This window comes from Prunus persica, chromosome G1 (assembly GCF_000346465.2).
Source record: "Prunus persica cultivar Lovell chromosome G1, Prunus_persica_NCBIv2, whole genome shotgun sequence".
In the NCBI taxonomy this organism is placed as follows: Eukaryota; Viridiplantae; Streptophyta; class Magnoliopsida; order Rosales; family Rosaceae; genus Prunus; species Prunus persica.
The window spans coordinates 28,209,874-28,226,056 of record NC_034009.1 but is presented as its reverse complement, the minus strand read 5'-3'; the positions used below and the strand labels follow the sequence as shown (position 1 = coordinate 28,226,056).

General features: G+C 37.9%; 5 protein-coding genes across 8 annotated transcripts; 3 read left to right on the top strand and 2 right to left on the bottom strand.

Annotated features, from left to right (window-relative positions):
• On the top strand, positions 790-2,349 carry LOC18788472. Its single transcript, XM_020568005.1, has one exon. It carries the CDS (start codon positions 1,226-1,228, stop codon positions 2,171-2,173), a length of 948 nt encoding a protein of 315 aa, XP_020423594.1. The 5' UTR covers positions 790-1,225; the 3' UTR covers positions 2,174-2,349.
• Positions 2,430-6,177, bottom strand: LOC18789767 (exocyst complex component SEC15A). 4 transcript variants are annotated; one of them, XM_020567998.1, is made up of 2 exons: positions 5,899-6,177; positions 2,430-5,021 (listed from the first exon to the last, which is right to left on the bottom strand). In XM_020567998.1, the coding sequence occupies exon 2, from the start codon at positions 5,003-5,005 to the stop codon at positions 2,636-2,638; it is 2,370 nt and encodes a 789-aa protein (XP_020423587.1). In that variant the 5' UTR covers positions 5,006-5,021; positions 5,899-6,177; the 3' UTR covers positions 2,430-2,635. The 4 variants fall into 4 exon arrangements, with proteins under 4 accessions (XP_020423587.1, XP_020423582.1, XP_020423586.1 ...); XM_020567993.1 differs by having other exon boundaries at positions 2,430-5,009; XM_020567997.1 differs by having other exon boundaries at positions 5,903-6,177.
• On the top strand, positions 9,919-11,310 carry LOC18792096 (NAC transcription factor 29). The gene is made up of 3 exons (XM_007223262.2): positions 9,919-10,220; positions 10,347-10,627; positions 10,748-11,310. Exons 1-3 carry the CDS (start codon positions 10,055-10,057, stop codon positions 11,165-11,167), a joined length of 867 nt encoding a protein of 288 aa, XP_007223324.1. The 5' UTR covers positions 9,919-10,054; the 3' UTR covers positions 11,168-11,310.
• Positions 11,310-14,709, top strand: LOC18789925 (cytochrome P450 704B1). Its single transcript, XM_020568320.1, has 6 exons — positions 11,310-12,714; positions 12,814-13,026; positions 13,107-13,403; positions 13,511-13,897; positions 13,967-14,167; positions 14,255-14,709. Exons 1-6 carry the CDS (start codon positions 12,385-12,387, stop codon positions 14,429-14,431), a joined length of 1,605 nt encoding a protein of 534 aa, XP_020423909.1. The 5' UTR covers positions 11,310-12,384; the 3' UTR covers positions 14,432-14,709.
• LOC18792217 (uncharacterized endoplasmic reticulum membrane protein C16E8.02) lies at positions 14,547-16,053 on the bottom strand. The gene is made up of 4 exons (XM_007223429.2): positions 15,390-16,053; positions 15,115-15,177; positions 14,947-15,018; positions 14,547-14,859 (listed from the first exon to the last, which is right to left on the bottom strand). The coding sequence occupies exons 1-4, from the start codon at positions 15,735-15,737 to the stop codon at positions 14,743-14,745; spliced, it is 600 nt and encodes a 199-aa protein (XP_007223491.1). The 5' UTR covers positions 15,738-16,053; the 3' UTR covers positions 14,547-14,742.

Here is a 16,183-nt window from a genome sequence, read left to right as displayed (position 1 = left end):
CGGAAAGGTCCAAGGCAGCAAACTCTAGTTTTGCCAAATTTACCATCCAAAACTTTAGGCTTGAGATCTGGAATATTAAGCCACTTATTAATAGGAATTTCAGGTCCTCATTATTCAGGTATATTAATTGATGATAAAAGTAAAGTGTTATGAATTTGCTGGTATGGACGATAAACCCGCACCCTACCTTAAATGTGCGGTAAAGTAAATGTGCTTGTATGGGCACTAATTCTGCTCCATACATTTAAATAAAAGTAAAGGCGTGGACGATAAACCCGCACCACCCTTTAAATAAATATTGCCGTATGGGTAATAAGCCTACACCATACCATAAATAAAATTAAATGTGGGGTTAAAACCACCACCGAATAAAAGAAAAAAAAAATTAGTATTAGTAACGGTCTCCCACTGATAATATGTTTAGTATTACCAAGGGTCCATTTTTGTTAATGGTTAGTAATAGAGAAGCAGATAAATATAGTATATTATATAGTGTTGAGTTGAAAAATTTCAGAAATAAAAGGAGAGACTATCGTGCTGATAACGTGTTATAAAATAACCTGGGATATGTGCGAATTTTGAGCTGCACGTAAAGTAGATGAGACAGTATTTAACGAGGTTCGGCTACGCCTACGTCCCGGGAGAGCAGCAACAGTAACTTTTCACTATATAATAATATGACTACAATAGTGTTTACAATATGTGTGACTCACTGAATTTTCTCTCTACTTACTTACCCTCTTCTTTCCTCTTCTCTCTCTTTCCTCCTTTCCTTTTCTTCTTTCCGTTTCCTATCTCTTTCTCTCTTCTTCTTTTCCTCTTTTCTTTCTCTCTTCTTCTTTCTCTATTTATAGACATGTTAAATGGCACCCGTGATTCTACAATACACATCCGTGAGTGTGCAGCTGATAAACCTCCAAATACTTTGCTTAATTTTCTTTGTGGGCCCCATAAATGTGGGCTCCACATATTTCTTCTTTACAACAATGTAGGGAATTTATTTATTTTTTGTCAAGCTTATGTAGGGAATTTAAGCAATAATTTCAGAAACAGGACATTTTTACAAAAATTATCCAATCCAGGGACATAGCCGAGAATTTCCCAAAAAGAAGTAGCCACTACAAGTAAAAACAGACGCGACCTTTCGTCCCCCATTTCATTCTTGAATCTTGATCATTTGCAAAACCCTTGAAATAAATCTCTCTGAATCCCAAACCAAGAAGCCATGGCAGGCCAAACTGTGAAGCTCTTCACAGTGCTTAAGAGATCTGCGAGCATAATGCGGTCCCCCACGTCCCACTTCTTACACCTCTCCGCCCTGCTTCTTCCCCTGGGTGTCCTCTTGTCCACCGTCGTCTACCCTTTTCTGCTTGATTCCGTCACCGACCCATTCTCCCCCGGCGACCGGGCTCCTACTTCTGCACCTCAACTAAACCAACCGACCATCGCCTCCACACTCATTCTTATCTTTACACCTATCGCCTTCACGGTCTTCGCCTTGATCTCCTCTGTCTGCGCAGTCGGGTCGATCACCCACACCATATTTCATGGGTTCCACGGCCGACCCGTGAAGCTAAGGTCGGCGATCGAATCGGGTTTCGGGTCTTTTTTATTTCTGCTGGCTACGGCTGTGATTTTGCAGCTGGTTGTGAAATGGTTTGGGATACTGCTGTTTATGGGGGGTCGAGTGGTCGAGCTGCAGAGCGGGCGGAGGATGGAGGACTGGTCGCCTGAGTTGACTTTCGCCTTCTACGGGGTGGCTGCAACGGTTGTGTTGCCGGTGGCTCTGTACGTGCAAGTGATGTTGAGCATGGCCCCCGTGGTGGTTGTGGCGGAAGCGTGTTGGGGTTTGACTGCCTTGAGCCGAAGCTGGCGTTTGGTGGAGGGAACGAAACTCAGAGTGGTTGTGCTCTCGTTGATGCTGATTTGTGGGTTTTGCAGTGGGGTTTTGGGGATTTTGGGTTGGAGATTGGTAAGGGCGTGGGCGGCGCTAACCAGTGGGTGGCAGAATGGGGCGCTGTGTCTGCTACATGGCATTGCCCTCATCAGTGTTTTGCAGATGATGGTCATCTTTTTCTATACAGTGGCAATCACTGTATTGTATTGCGAGGCCAAGGAAGACGACGGTGGCGAGGAGGTTGATCTTGGTGATGACTGTTGCAAGTTTCCCTGATGTCGTTTTTGTCTAGGGTTTATGCCAAGTTTTCCTGATGTCGTTTTAGTCTAGGGTTTAGGTAGGATGACTTTAACAAATTAAGAGGCTACCTGTGGTTTAGGTCTGTGCTTCATCTCATCTGTTGTTGTATCTGTTTTTGGTGGAATTCCATTCCATTGTTTTGTTTCAAATGATATGAAGACGCTACAAACATATTACCAACAACAAGGCTGCAATTTCTTTCCCCAGCAATATTGCACATATTTGTTGAAAATATAAAGAAATAACACTTTCAATCGATTAGGATACGCATTGGGCAGAAACTTTATTGTATGGACACAAATTAGCAGGAAAAATGAATGAATCACATTCATTCTAAACAAGAAACAAGGGAAAACAACGGGAAGAGTTATATTAATAATCAAGGGGAAAAAAGAAGCTCCTAATTCTAGTGCAGAATGCAGAAAGATTTTTCAAGCCTCAGTTGAAGTCCTTCAATCTTTTCTTAAGCATATCCAGTGATTTCTTACGACCACTTTGCTTGTTATTCCTATTTGAAAGGCTCCCAAAAATCCCATCAGTAGAATCCTTGAACTTCTCGCAGATACTAGACACCTTTTTGTAGTCCAAAGCATTGTAGTTTTTCTCCCTTATCACAGGATTCATGAAGTTCTCTGGCTGACTGCTCAACAAAAGGTTTATCAATTGTCGTGCTTCTATCAAGCAACCTCTAAAACTACCTTCTTTGTAAATTTCGCTCAAGCCAGTACTGTGAAACTTCTCGTCCGCAAAAGACTCCAGCATCTTCAAATCATAGTTGATACCCATAACTGCATTGGCACTGAACCTCTTGACGCTATCACTAAGAAAAGCCGACACTATAGAGTTAGAAATGTGATCAAGAGCCCCATTCCCAACCTTGTACAAAGCATCCAAAGGTAAAATTTGTTGCGCTGTCGACAGAAGAGTATCGAGGTAAATAACAACTTCATTTATATAATCATTCCCATTCTGAGGCGGTTCCTCTAAAGTCCAATTGATATTTTCTGTAAGTGCCATGAACTGATCCAACTTCTTGTTCATCAGATTCAACAATGCAAGATAAGCTTCATCCCTTGAAGTCTTTAGAACCACCTTAGCAGTTAAGCAAGCTTGAGGCCTCTCGACTGACCGGATTGGGATCCCACATAGTTGGGCTGCATGACGAAGGAAAAAGTCACAAGCTCTTTCAAGTGCGGATATGTTTGCAGCAATCTGCATGGCTTGAGAGACACCAATGTTGCCACTTTGAATTGTATTAAGTATCACCTCATTTAACACATCTATCAACAGTTTGTCCAAATACTTCCTCACAACATCATAAAAATTAGTATGTGCCCCATGAGACAAGTAATCAACACACCCTTTGATGAATGATCTGACAATTCGGCAGGCATCAGGTACTGTGGAGGAGAATGGTGCAATGTACGGAAATGCTGGTGTTATATCTGATGTCTGGAGATTGAATGACAGGACAACACTTTCATAGTCAGTGTCCTTTTTCAAGACCATCTGTTCATAGGTATCACTGGCAATAACATTTGCAATTTGTTGACGACACTCTTCCGAAAGAAGTTCGTGGTATTTGTCTCTACTCTTGTCAAGCGTCTCAAGAAGTGGTCCCACTTCATACCCATATTGTCTAAGAGTAGAGCCAAGAAGAGTCACATAATCCTTCACCAAGAGAAGATGGGTCGCAGAATTCATATGGGAGAATTGTTCCTCTAACACAGATTTCATTTTCGCTATAGCTGTATCCCACATTTTTTCAACTTGCTCAGCTAACAGTAGGCCCCCGGCTGTCCTCAAAACTCGATCCTCCACTATGAAGTATCCTGCAATTTGAGCCAAAAATATTTGATGGGATTCAACAAAAGGCTGTGCTGAAGAGATCTGCAAGTCTGAATTAAGCTGCAACAATCGATTTCTATAGTAATATTCCCAAAACTGCTCTTGGATTCCTAGGCAACTTTGGATGTGATATGCCCTGTATAGAGGAGTTAGGTCAACCTTCAAAATAGATTCTTCATCAATTTCTTCAACATCTAAAGTATATGCAAAATCTCCCAACCCTGAAATATTCTGCTCCTCAGCTTTCCTTTGGCGTTCGAGCATTTCCTCATCCCTCTGACGTGCAGATGCAGCATGACCAATTGCCGTTTGTCCAATATCCTTTGCAGAACTCCTTATGTGGACCAGCCATTCATTGAATTGACTAGTCACTTTCTTCTCAATGTGCAATTTAATTATTGGAATTCTCTTCTCTACAATCATTCTAACTGCCCTGACAGGAATATTCTGCAAGTAATTTTTCTCAATTAAATCCAAAGTTTTCAATGCCGGGTAAAACTGGCCCTCAGATATGTGTTTATTAAACTTGACACAGAGCTCCAACACTTGTACACAGTTCTTGGACATTTTGATAGCTTCAGTCACATTCTTTTTTATTGAATAAGATTCAAGAAGCTCCTCAAGTTTAATCAATAAGGCACTCCCAACCTCTTGCAACTTGAAATTATCACTAGAGAGCTCGCCTTTTAGCTCTTCGGCATCAACCAACACACCACGAAGCTCGTCAACTGCAAGAATGAATTCCTCATAATGAGTCTTGCAGAGATCCTCAATTTCGACTTCCTTCTTTTTCACAACATGCTTGAGCTGGTGAAGGAGTGATTCTGGCCTCCCCATCTCAAATGCATGCCGGACAATAGGACCGAGGTCATCTCCATTCCTAATCAATGTAGCAAGGACCAAGTCCTCGCCCGTTTCCCCATTCTCTGTAGCAACTCTTCTCTTCGCTTTTGACTCCATTATTCTGATAAAACACCTTGAAATCAAATCATACAAGAAGAATAACATGATATTCTGGGGAAAAAGTTCTCATAACCCCCAACCAAATGAGTATCTTAAGCAACATATATACCAGATTAAAGGGATTAGAATGCTCCTATTTAGAAAATATCTAAATGAGTTTCCCAAGGATGACAAAATTTGCCTACAGCCAAATCAACCTTACTTAAGTTACCCATTCACTAGCCCAGCAAAATAATCAGCACCTCTTCTTCAATTTCAGAACCCTCTCTCTCTCTCTCTCTCTCTCTCTCATATATATATATATATATATATAGTGTTTTCTTCTCTCAGTTTTCGTGTAGTCTGGTGTGTAATGGGAGAATTGGGGATTTGGGTTTCTAACGTAGTAACACAACGTCTTTGTTACCTTACTCTGATTTTTCTTTTTCCCCTCAAAATAACAAGGAGGCGAAATCCACATGAGGACAACAGAAAACGAATAAAAATGGAAACTTTTTCCTAATATGTTGAAGAAGATTCTACGACCACTCTAATAATTGATATTACTTCACTCCTTCCCCGCCTAAAAAGTTGGAAAAAAATTAAAAACATCAGTAAGATAGCAGGATCAAGAACAACCCAGAAAAGAAGAAGAAGAGTTTGATCAAAATGGAAATCCGGGCGTATCTGAAAATAGATTCATATCCAATACGTCTATCGGTCACAAAAACCACTGAGAAACATAACATAGAAGCAAATTTCACTCTTAGCTGAAACCACACAGCACACGAATATGGTGTCCACCCAAATGTGTTACCAGGCAATTCAAAAATGGAAAGACAAACATAAAAGCAAAAACCCAGATATATTTTCAACAAAATGTGAAAGCTTTGATTGCGAAAAAGACTCACTTACAGAGAGAAGCTTTTATTTTCTTCCTCTTTTCTGTCCTGTTTGAGGCTCCAAATCTAATGAGGAAAATGCAAATACACCAACAGGATTATATCGAAGAGCCTTTGCTTTTCTTTTCCTTTCCTGTTTATTCTCTGTCTTTATTTGTTGTATTTTCCATTTCCAAATGGATTCCGCTTTCCTGCGCACAATCTTTCGAGCTGGGTATTTGCCATTTCCCACAACATAGTTTTTACATCCTTCGCGATGCTACCTAGGTGAGTTAGGGCTCCGGTATCTTTCGTCCATGGCACTTTTCGTGCACTCGGCATCTTATTGGAAATTAAAAGAGAAGGTAGGCCCGCCCTTCTGTAGGCCCCATTTGCACAATCTCTGAAATCTGAATTCTCCACCAGATTGAAATGTTTACTTTACCCTTACATAGATAGAGAAAATTTCGGAAAGTTACAAGGACTACAATGCCATTTTACTTTACCCTTACTTGCCACCGGATTGAAATGTTTGCTTCTTTTAAGATACTTTTTTTTTGGGAAAAATTTAAGATGCAATTTGGAATCACTAGTGCTTCATTTTAAAATATAAATACTTAAATAATAATCTATTTCATTGTAAATTTTACATGTCTTATAATTTTTTATTATAAATAATCATAAAATTGAAAAACAAAACTGACATGCACATGAATGGAGTGGAGGTCCAAATGCTAGTGATTAAACAATAACAATTCAATTCTTTACTTTTTATTTTATTTTTTATACAAATAATATTGTACTTTAATATAATCTAAATTACATAGAGGGGTTTCGAACTCATGTGCATAGTGGAGAGCACATCCGCTCTAACGAACTTGGTTAAACCTCTGTCTGTTTAAATAATATAAAAAAATTCAATTATTTTTCTTGATATGATAATTTCTTTTTAAGATAAATCAGAATTTATTAATAATCAAAGGAGAGTACACTCTTGGAAAAAAAGATCCTTAATCAAATTATGTGGCGTTTCTAGTCAAATTGATGATTCCAAAGTTACATGTGAAGTTGAAATTTGGGGCTAGCCCATTTTCTGTTGTTAATACATATCATACACGTATTGCCTTGTGTTCATAATATAAGACTAAATTTAAATCAATGCAAGTGTCACACGTCGTTGAATAAAGAGAATGATGTTACTTGAGATAACCGTCTATATAAGCATGAGTAACTTCTAGTTATTACTATAATTAGAAGTCGTCTACAATAACTGTACGTATGAACCCCATTACATCAATAGTTGTGAATCATCTATGATAGCCTCACACATACGTGAGCATGTGTTTAGAGTTTAGGGTCCCTTAAGTGAATGACTCAATAACTTTGTGATTGTGTTGGCATTACATATTACTTCCTAGTTGTAGTTTAGACTTTAGTTGATAATAATGGCCATAGGCTGACATTCAACACAACTAATTATTAGGGCAATGTGGTAGCCTCACACGTACATGAGCATGTGTTTAGGGTTTAGGGTCCCTTCTCTAAGTGAATAACTCAATAACTTTGTGATTGTTTTGCATTACATATTACTCCCTAGTTGTAGTTTAGACTTTAGTTGATAATATTGGCCATAGGCTGACATTCAACATTACTAATTATTAGGGCATTGTGGTTCACGACTTGTTTTGTACGACACGCAAAGTTTAATATTATCTTAAATTCTACATACCTTATTTACAAAAAAAAATTTATAAACCTCACTATGTGAATGATTATGAACTATTGATTAGTTTAGTGATATTTATTTTCTTAATATCAGAAGAGATTCAAAATTTGAATCACCTCACTTTTATTGATAAATACAAAATAAAATTACTAGAAAAAAAACAAAAGAAAAAGAAAAGTCTAGATAAAATACAAATGGATGTGACGTACCTCATCACTAGGCATGAGCTACCAACCAAAAACCCTAAAGACTAATTATACAAATTAATAGCCTATTCAAATTACTCATTATCGTTTTTAATTAGTTTTGAAATAGTGTTATTTGACAATCATCTCTTATTTATTATTACTCGAAGACTCAGTTTACCTTTGGAAACATACCGCCATGCATATCAAAATCACAATTGACATGAGCACTCATTATCTCTCCACAATTAGCTCATCAGCAATCACTTCCCCTGTCAATGGAGGAAGATTATCACGATTTATTCTTAATTAATTTGCAATTAAGGAAACTCTTCTTAATTAACTCTCCTCCCTTGATTGGAGTACCCGTTGGATTATGATCCATATTACCACTGCACATGCCATGCACAACTCCAAGCTTACCTCATCAACCTAACAACTATTATTATATGTTTATTACGATAACCTATTTTATTAACTGTTGATATAATTTGACGGCAAGATTAATTTTAAGTTACTATTTTGTGACGGCAAGTGAGCTGTTATACTGACCTTGTTTGAGACACGTAATTAAATACGAATAACACGTGTGTTTATTTACTATTAGATTCAAAAATCAACGCTTAATTGTTCGTTTATCAACAAACAAAAAACTAATACATAGAGGATTACAATCCCAACAAATCACGATTATCTTTAACAATTGATAATTAGACATTAAAAAAAATTATATTTAATGGCTCAATGAATGAAGAGTAGCCACCTACCAGCACTTCGCATGGTCTTGGAAAAAAGCCCGATACCAAAAGTGGGCCAATTGATAGAATAATCCTCTTATCTCGTTGAAATTCTCATGAGATTAGCTCAAACAAACAAACATCCTCTGCCACGTGGTGGGTTCCATGTTAATCCCAGAAACCATACTCGCAGTTACACGTGACATTTAAATATTAGGTTAGCTTAAGAATGTGAATCGAGGAGGGCGGGTAATGTGAATCTACTCTACTGCGGTCTCCAACGGCGGGCCCACTGATGACGTGGTAGGATAAGCACCACAAGCAAACCCCAACGCCTACATATTTATCGTTATGTTATGCTTATCCTTTTCTACCCTTTTCGGAAAGCACACGCGTCATCTTGCTAAATGGGAATGGATAGCTACCCTAGCCTACCTTGTAGACTCATTCTAGCTGCTGCTAATGCCAAATCCTCGACTGGCTATAACCTCCCTACTCTCTCCATCCTTTTTTTTTTTTTTAATTTTTTCATTTAATTAACTCAATTTTCATTTCCGAATTATTGGGATTTTATGGATGCCGACTAATGTTGAATAAATAAAAATACGTATTTTGTTGATTTTGTCTTGATACTTAAACTTTGGAAGTATGGTCAATCACGCATATATTTATAAAAGAATTATTTTTTTTAACACATGTGTATTGTCATTTTAGTTAGTATGTGTTAGAAAATTACCGGACCATATTAAATATATATAATTATCATGTATACGTATCTACATACTTGACTTATTATTTATTATATTTTAAAAAAAATTGACTTACTATACATTTAACTTTTTGTGGTCACGATGTGCAAATCTTTTGTTTACAATCAAATACTTGTAAATCTTTCGAGATCTATTGTCTTAACATGAACTTTTATGAAAATGGTTTGCACCCCACATTTTGATTTTATATAATCTTTTGTATACATCTACTATCCAATTAGATTGAAGTTGAAGGCAGACTATGGTCAAAATGTTATAAATTTTATCTTGGAAAATTTCACACCATTTATTAATGTTGTTGAAGCTATTTCCTTTTTAGGATTTTTTTTTTTGGTTGAATTCCTCTTTGGGTATATGTAGTGTGAAGGAGTGGACAATTATAGATTTATCCTGCGGATATTCTCATTGAATAATGCTATCCGGATAAAGTTTGTGACAAGTGCAAGGAATCTTGGACAAAAGCCAAATTATTGGCACTGGCAAAGCATCAAAAGAGTTTTGGTTACTTGTGCGAGTATGCTTACCACTTCGCATACGAGGTGGCAAAAGTCAAAGTATTAACCAATCAAAGCCACGTGACGTCCACAAAACGACGAAACCAATCAACAATAAATTGAGCAGCCATCTCCGTTCAAACATTTCAAACACTTGCATTTCCTTTCGAGCTATGGCCTAAAAACTAGAAGCAGCAAAACTATCCAAACATTGTTTCATTCTCTGTCTTTGCTTTTGTCTTTCTTTCTTGTTTGTTTTTCTGAGAGCCCAAACATGGAGGCCAAACACAGCTCTGAGCTTCCTCCTGGTTTTAGATTCCACCCAACTGATGAGGAACTCATCATGTTTTACCTCAAAAACCAGGCCACCTCAAGGCCATGCCCTGTGTCCATAATCCCAGAAGTTGATCTTTACAAGTTTGATCCATGGCAGTTACCTGGTTAGTGTTGTAATTAAGATGTTTAAACTTAATTACAAGTGTTTCTTAGCATGGATACGCATTAGTTTAATTATTCTTGATTGAGTGCTAAACCTAATCCTAATGGTGTTTGTTTATGTTATGCAGAGAAAGCAGAGTTTGGAGAAAATGAATGGTATTTCTTTACCCCAAGGGACAGGAAGTACCCAAATGGAGTAAGACCTAACAGAGCCACCGTCTCGGGTTACTGGAAAGCCACAGGTACAGACAAGGCAATTTACAGTGGGACAAAGTATGTGGGGGTGAAGAAAGCTCTTGTGTTTTACCAGGGCAAGCCACCAAAGGGGGTTAAGTCAGATTGGATTATGCATGAATATCGTCTAAGTGACTCGAGAAAACAAGCCAACAAGCAACTTGGGTCCATGAGAGTAAGCCCTCTTTGTCATTGTTAATTTCTTGCCAGTTTGTGACATTACAGTTAATTCAGGCATTTCATCAAACATTTTGGCTGCAAATTGACCAGTTGCGTTGTGTTTGTTGCATCTTAGTTGGACGATTGGGTTCTCTGTAGGATCTATAAGAAGAGGCATCTGGGCAAAGCTTATTTGGACCAAAAAGTGGAAGAAGAAGAACCAATTACGGATCCCAAAATTGAGATAACAGCAGCCAATAATCATGAGGAACAAATGATGTTGAAATTTCCAAGGACTTGTTCCATTACTAGTTTATTGGAAATGGACTACTTGGCCCCAATCTCCCAACTTTTGAGTGAGAATTCTAGCTATGACTTCCAAAACAACTTGGCCAGTGCAGGAAATGCTGGTCATGCCCAAATGTTTCAGTTTGGTGAAATGCCATACCAAAGCACAACAGACTCAGCCAAATTCCAAGTGACTCAGAGTTGCCCTTCTAACCAACCCTGGTTTGCGAATCCGGTGTATAACTTGAATGGTTTGGACCGTAATTAACGAATTCAAATTTGGGTGCTAGGGTGGAAATTATGTGCTAAAACAAAATTGTAAATTCGGTTTGTGAGAGGAGTTGAATCTTAAACAAATTATGAATTGGATTTGAGCTGTTTTCAGTCCTATAATACATTTAAATTTACCCATATTCTCAAACCAGTCATTTATTTACATCAAAAGTATGACAAATTTGTCATTGCGATCGATTTATTGAAAAATGATGAAATTTATTATGGTTAAATCCAATCCCCTAATCATGACGAAAAGAAAAAAAAAATTTTATGTTCCTTCCTTAACTATACAAAATATATATTCAAGAATGAATCACAAATTTATAGACTTTGGCCTTTTCATAAATTTAAGACAATTATTTTATTTTGATTAGATATCATAGTAAGCAAGATAATGAAAACAATATGTTCCTTTATGTTTTTTCAAACAGGTTCCTTGTAACATTTCCTTATCCTAAAAGAAGAAAAGAAAGTAGCATCTAAATGAATGAGGTCGGTCAAATAAGCCGCGTGGAAAGCAATCTTGATTTGATGACGTACAGAGGACTAGCTGTCACGCACGCATGGGTTGAAACTGAAAGTGTTGATGAAGGCCTTCCTTCTTTGGGGGCTATTGATGACATTTCATACCCTATTTGATATTTATGTCCTTGACAAAATCCTATTTTAGTTTATACGTCTGACTGAGCAACCTTCATTTAAATTGAATAAGTGACATGGAAAATGATCTTTGCCACAAAATTATCTTTCCATAATTTTGCGATGTCTATTTTAGCTAATTTTGCAATTAAAGTCTAACGGGGTTACTACAATGGTTGTGGCCTTCTCTTTTTTCTTTGCTTGGCACTCAAATCAAAACTTTATGGTTTTTTTCCTCTCACTGTAACAAAAAAATAATTGCAATTAAATAAGACATTAAAGTGATTTAACCCAACCAAAAAAAAAAAAAAGCGAGGTCTTCACAGTATTAACCAAAAAAAATGTTTAGAAAGAATTAGGTTAAATTAGGTTAAGGGCACAAAAGAGATGAACTTTTTTTTAATAATCTTTTACAAATCCTTATCAACTTCAAAGCATACAAAGATTGTTAACAACCCAAGTCTCAACCACTTAACTAAGCCATTGCTATTCTAATTTATAACTAATCAATCCCAGGCCTGTCAAAGCAGTTAATTACTCATTCTTTCTTGCCCTGATTTTTCATCTGAAATGGAGCATCAAGAAAGCAATGTGTTATTAGGTTTGTTCTCTCAGGATGGATACAGCAAGGGGTTTTTCATGCTCGTCTGCATGGTTTTGTCATGGATAATAGTCCATAGATGGAGCCAGAAGAACAAAAAAGGACCCAAAACATGGCCTCTAGTAGGAGCTGCAATTGAACAGTTGATGAACTATGACAGGATGCACGATTGGCTTGTCAAGTACCTCTCCGAATCGAACTCCGTCGTCGTCCCAATGCCATTCACAACCTATACTTACATTGCAGATCCTGCAAATGTTGAACATGTCCTTAAGACCAACTTTGCCAATTACCCAAAGGTGATCTGACATATTTATGAGATTAGTTACATTAATTGGTCCTCAGTTTTTCTTTAATTTCTTGTTAATCTCCTACGGTACACATTTTATTGATTGAAGGGTGAAGTGTATCATTCGTACATGGAAGTCCTGCTTGGAGATGGGATCTTCAATGCGGATGGAGAGCTTTGGAGGAAACAGAGAAAGACTGCAAGCTTTGAATTTGCATCCAAGAATTTGAGGGATTTCAGCACTGTAGTCTTCAGAGATTACAGCCTCAAACTCCATGCCATTCTGAGTCAAGCATTTGAAGGCCAACAAGTAGACATGCAGGTGGGAAAATATTTCATTAAAGTCTCTACACTTGGTTATTTTTTCTATAAATGGAGCTCTGAATATAATATTTTGTGCAGGAACTGCTGATGAGGATGACTTTGGACTCCATATGTAAGGTGGGATTTGGTGTAGAAATTGGAACTCTGGCTCCCAATCTACCAGATAATCACTTTGCCAAGGCCTTTGACACTGCAAACATTATTGTGACACTTCGGTTCATTGATCCATTGTGGAGAATAAAGAGATATTTAAATGTGGGATCAGAAGCTTTACTTGACAAAAGCATTAAAATCATTGATGATTTTACATACTCTGTTATTCGAAGAAGGAAAGCAGAGATCAAGGAAGCTGGCCAGAATAGCGAAAACAACAAGGTAACATAAACAATAACTTTTTGTGGGACTTATTGCTGAGTTTTTTCACTGTAGTTGAAGTCTCAAGGAAACAGATTCATTAGCTAAGAAATCAATTTCTTGATCAGATGAAGCATGATTTACTGTCAAGATTCGTTGAGTTAGGCGAAGACCCAGAAAGCAAGTTAACTGACAAAAGCCTCAGAGATGTTGTCCTCAACTTTGTAATAGCTGGCCGGGACACTACAGCAACTACTCTCTCCTGGGCCATTTACATGATAATTTCCCATTCCCATGTAGCTGAGAAGCTATATTCGGAGCTCAAAACCTTGGAAGAAGATCGAGCAAGAGAAGAGAAGGTTTCGTTGCTCCAGTATGACACAGAGGACCTTGAATCATTCAATCAAAGAGTAACACAATTTGCAGGACTTTTGAATTATGATTCACTGGGGAGGCTGTATTATCTGCACGCAGTTATCACCGAGACGCTTCGTTTGTACCCTGCAGTCCCTCAGGTATGCATTTTCCCCAATTGAATGATAGATGTCAATGCTGTTTGCTATAAGTAATGTATATGGCTGTAGGACCCCAAAGGAATCTTGGATGATGATGTTCTACCAGATGGAACTAAAGTCAAAGCAGGAGGGATGGTGACTTATGTTCCCTACTCAATGGGTAGAATGGAGTACAATTGGGGCCCAGATGCAGCTTCATTCAAGCCTGAGAGATGGCTGAAAGATGGTTTCTTCCAAAATGCGTCGCCGTTTAAGTTCACCGCATTCCAGGTGAGTTTACCGAGCGATCTTTTAACCGTATATCCATGACAAGTTAGAGGTCAGTAACATAAACACTTGATCGCTTCTGATTTGCAGGCAGGGCCAAGAATATGCCTAGGGAAGGACTCTGCATACCTCCAAATGAAGATGGCACTGGCCATTCTGTGCAGATTTTACAAATTCACTTTGGTCCCTGGTCATCCAGTTGAGTACCGGATGATGACAATTCTATCAATGGCGCATGGCTTGAAGCTTACCGTAGCCAGACGTTAATGGGATGCTTGTAGAGGCCAGAATGTCAGCTGTGTCAAAAATAATTAAAAGCAAAATTTAGTGTTTTGTTCCATAAGTTCTTATATTCTGAAGCTTATTTGAACTACATGCATGATGTCAGAAATGACAGAAATAGTTTCCCATACATGGCATTCTCTCAAAAGTTCAGGTGGTACATTTATTTCAAAGCTTCTAAGCCACAACACGTATACTATATACCAGATAAAAGCTTTGGCATTGTTTCTACCATTCCCGTAAAATACAGTAAAAGTAATTAACATCACTGAAACCTAAATTCAGTTACACAGAGACTAAGAGATCAATCTCTTCTTCTTCTCTTGCCATTCATTGATTTCAGCATCAACCCTTGCTTGAACTATTGCATGAAACCCTGGGTATGGCTCATAACCGAAGAAGCTTTGCAGAGCCTGAAGCAATAACAAAACGCATAAATCATGATTGTCAAGTCAGTAAAAAATAAAACTAACAAGAAGTTAAAAATCCATCAAAATTACCTCTAACAGAACAAAGAAGGGAGCCATTAGAAAGGCTTGTGCAAGGTTGTCCAACAAAGCTGGTGCCCGTTTCTGCAGCAGATTACAATCATGACATAAAATCTCAAGAGTATGAAGACAAAAAGGACATGAAGTCACAGACAGAGTCAGAAAAAAAAGATTTAATACCTCAAAAACCCCATGGCCAATAAACTGTCCAGTCCAACACACAATCTGAGCCACCACAACAACCTGAAAATAAGTTGTTAATGTTAGATGACCTAAAATGAAACTCTAAAGTCTAGACATACAAATAACACCAATATCATTTACAGCTAAAAACTCACCCACTCAAATGACTGAAATTTAAAGAAAAAGTTCAAAAACAGTAATATAATTTCACAAAATAAACGAAACCCAGATCAAATCTTTCGACAGAAACTAAGAATAACTCTAGAAATTACCTTCCAAGAGATGGAAAACCCCAATTGGGTTGCAAGGAAACAGCTAGCAAACCAGCAAATAACACAAAGCAGAGCAGCCAAGGAGCCAGCTTTCGCATCCAAACAGACGTAAAACACCGAATAGATTAGAGTCAACAAGAGGCCGATGTTGAAAACCAGAACAACATGGCTCCCAAACAGCGTAAACCCAAAACTGAATAACGAGGGCGTGAAGTAGAGGATAAGAAGAATCGTGAAGAGGATTGGCCAAACGAAGAGCATGTGTATCGCTATGTTGATTGGGTTGCTGTGGTAAGCTCCATAGAAAGCAAAGTGCTTTTCAAGATCGAACAATCCAGTCTTCCCCATTGAGAATCCCCGAGAAAATTAGGTAATTTTCTTTTGAATTTTCTCGGGAAAATTTGACGGGTTCAAGGAGGAAAGAAAGGGAGGTGGTCGTTTTTATTGGCTCGTTCGTCAACCACAAAAAAGTAAACTTTCCTTCGTCGTACGCAACGCAACCGCAAACAACTGAAGCTCACCCGCCAAGTTAATGAATCCTCGTCTAGTTTGCTTGTTCACAAAAAAACCCTTGAATTTATTTATGATAAGACAATACCAAGAAAACCAAAGACTCAATCTCCACTGAAAACAAACAATCTCACCACCAGCCGAACGAATTTGACCCAGAAAGAAAAAACAAACAAAAACAAGAGCCACACTGATTTATTCATTTATTATGAAAAGGAGTTTGGGCTTAATATTGTTAGCTAAAAGTGACCCAATGTCTCAACTCAAGCCAGCCTCATGGTTTG

Excerpts from the sequence above, each read along its gene's own strand:
- LOC18792096 (XM_007223262.2), top strand. The coding sequence starts at position 10,055 with ATGGAGGCCAAACACAGCTCTGAGCTTCCTCCTGGTTTTAGATTCCAC. Across the intron at positions 10,221-10,346 it reads TGATCCATGGCAGTTACCTG|AGAAAGCAGAGTTTGGAGAA; the intron begins GTTAGTGTTGTA and ends TATGTTATGCAG. Across the intron at positions 10,628-10,747 it reads AGCAACTTGGGTCCATGAGA|TTGGACGATTGGGTTCTCTG; the intron begins GTAAGCCCTCTT and ends GTTGCATCTTAG.
- LOC18788472 (XM_020568005.1), top strand. The coding sequence starts at position 1,226 with ATGGCAGGCCAAACTGTGAAGCTCTTCACAGTGCTTAAGAGATCTGCG.
- LOC18789925 (XM_020568320.1), top strand. The coding sequence starts at position 12,385 with ATGGAGCATCAAGAAAGCAATGTGTTATTAGGTTTGTTCTCTCAGGAT. Across the intron at positions 13,027-13,106 it reads GCCAACAAGTAGACATGCAG|GAACTGCTGATGAGGATGAC; the intron begins GTGGGAAAATAT and ends TATTTTGTGCAG. Across the intron at positions 14,168-14,254 it reads TTAAGTTCACCGCATTCCAG|GCAGGGCCAAGAATATGCCT; the intron begins GTGAGTTTACCG and ends TCTGATTTGCAG.
- LOC18792217 (XM_007223429.2), bottom strand. The coding sequence starts at position 15,737 with ATGGGGAAGACTGGATTGTTCGATCTTGAAAAGCACTTTGCTTTCTAT. Across the intron at positions 15,019-15,114 it reads TTGGCCATGGGGTTTTTGAG|AAACGGGCACCAGCTTTGTT; the intron begins GTATTAAATCTT and ends AATCTGCTGCAG. Across the intron at positions 14,860-14,946 it reads CCTTCTTTGTTCTGTTAGAG|GCTCTGCAAAGCTTCTTCGG; the intron begins GTAATTTTGATG and ends TTATTGCTTCAG.
- LOC18789767 (XM_020567998.1), bottom strand. The coding sequence starts at position 5,005 with ATGGAGTCAAAAGCGAAGAGAAGAGTTGCTACAGAGAATGGGGAAACG.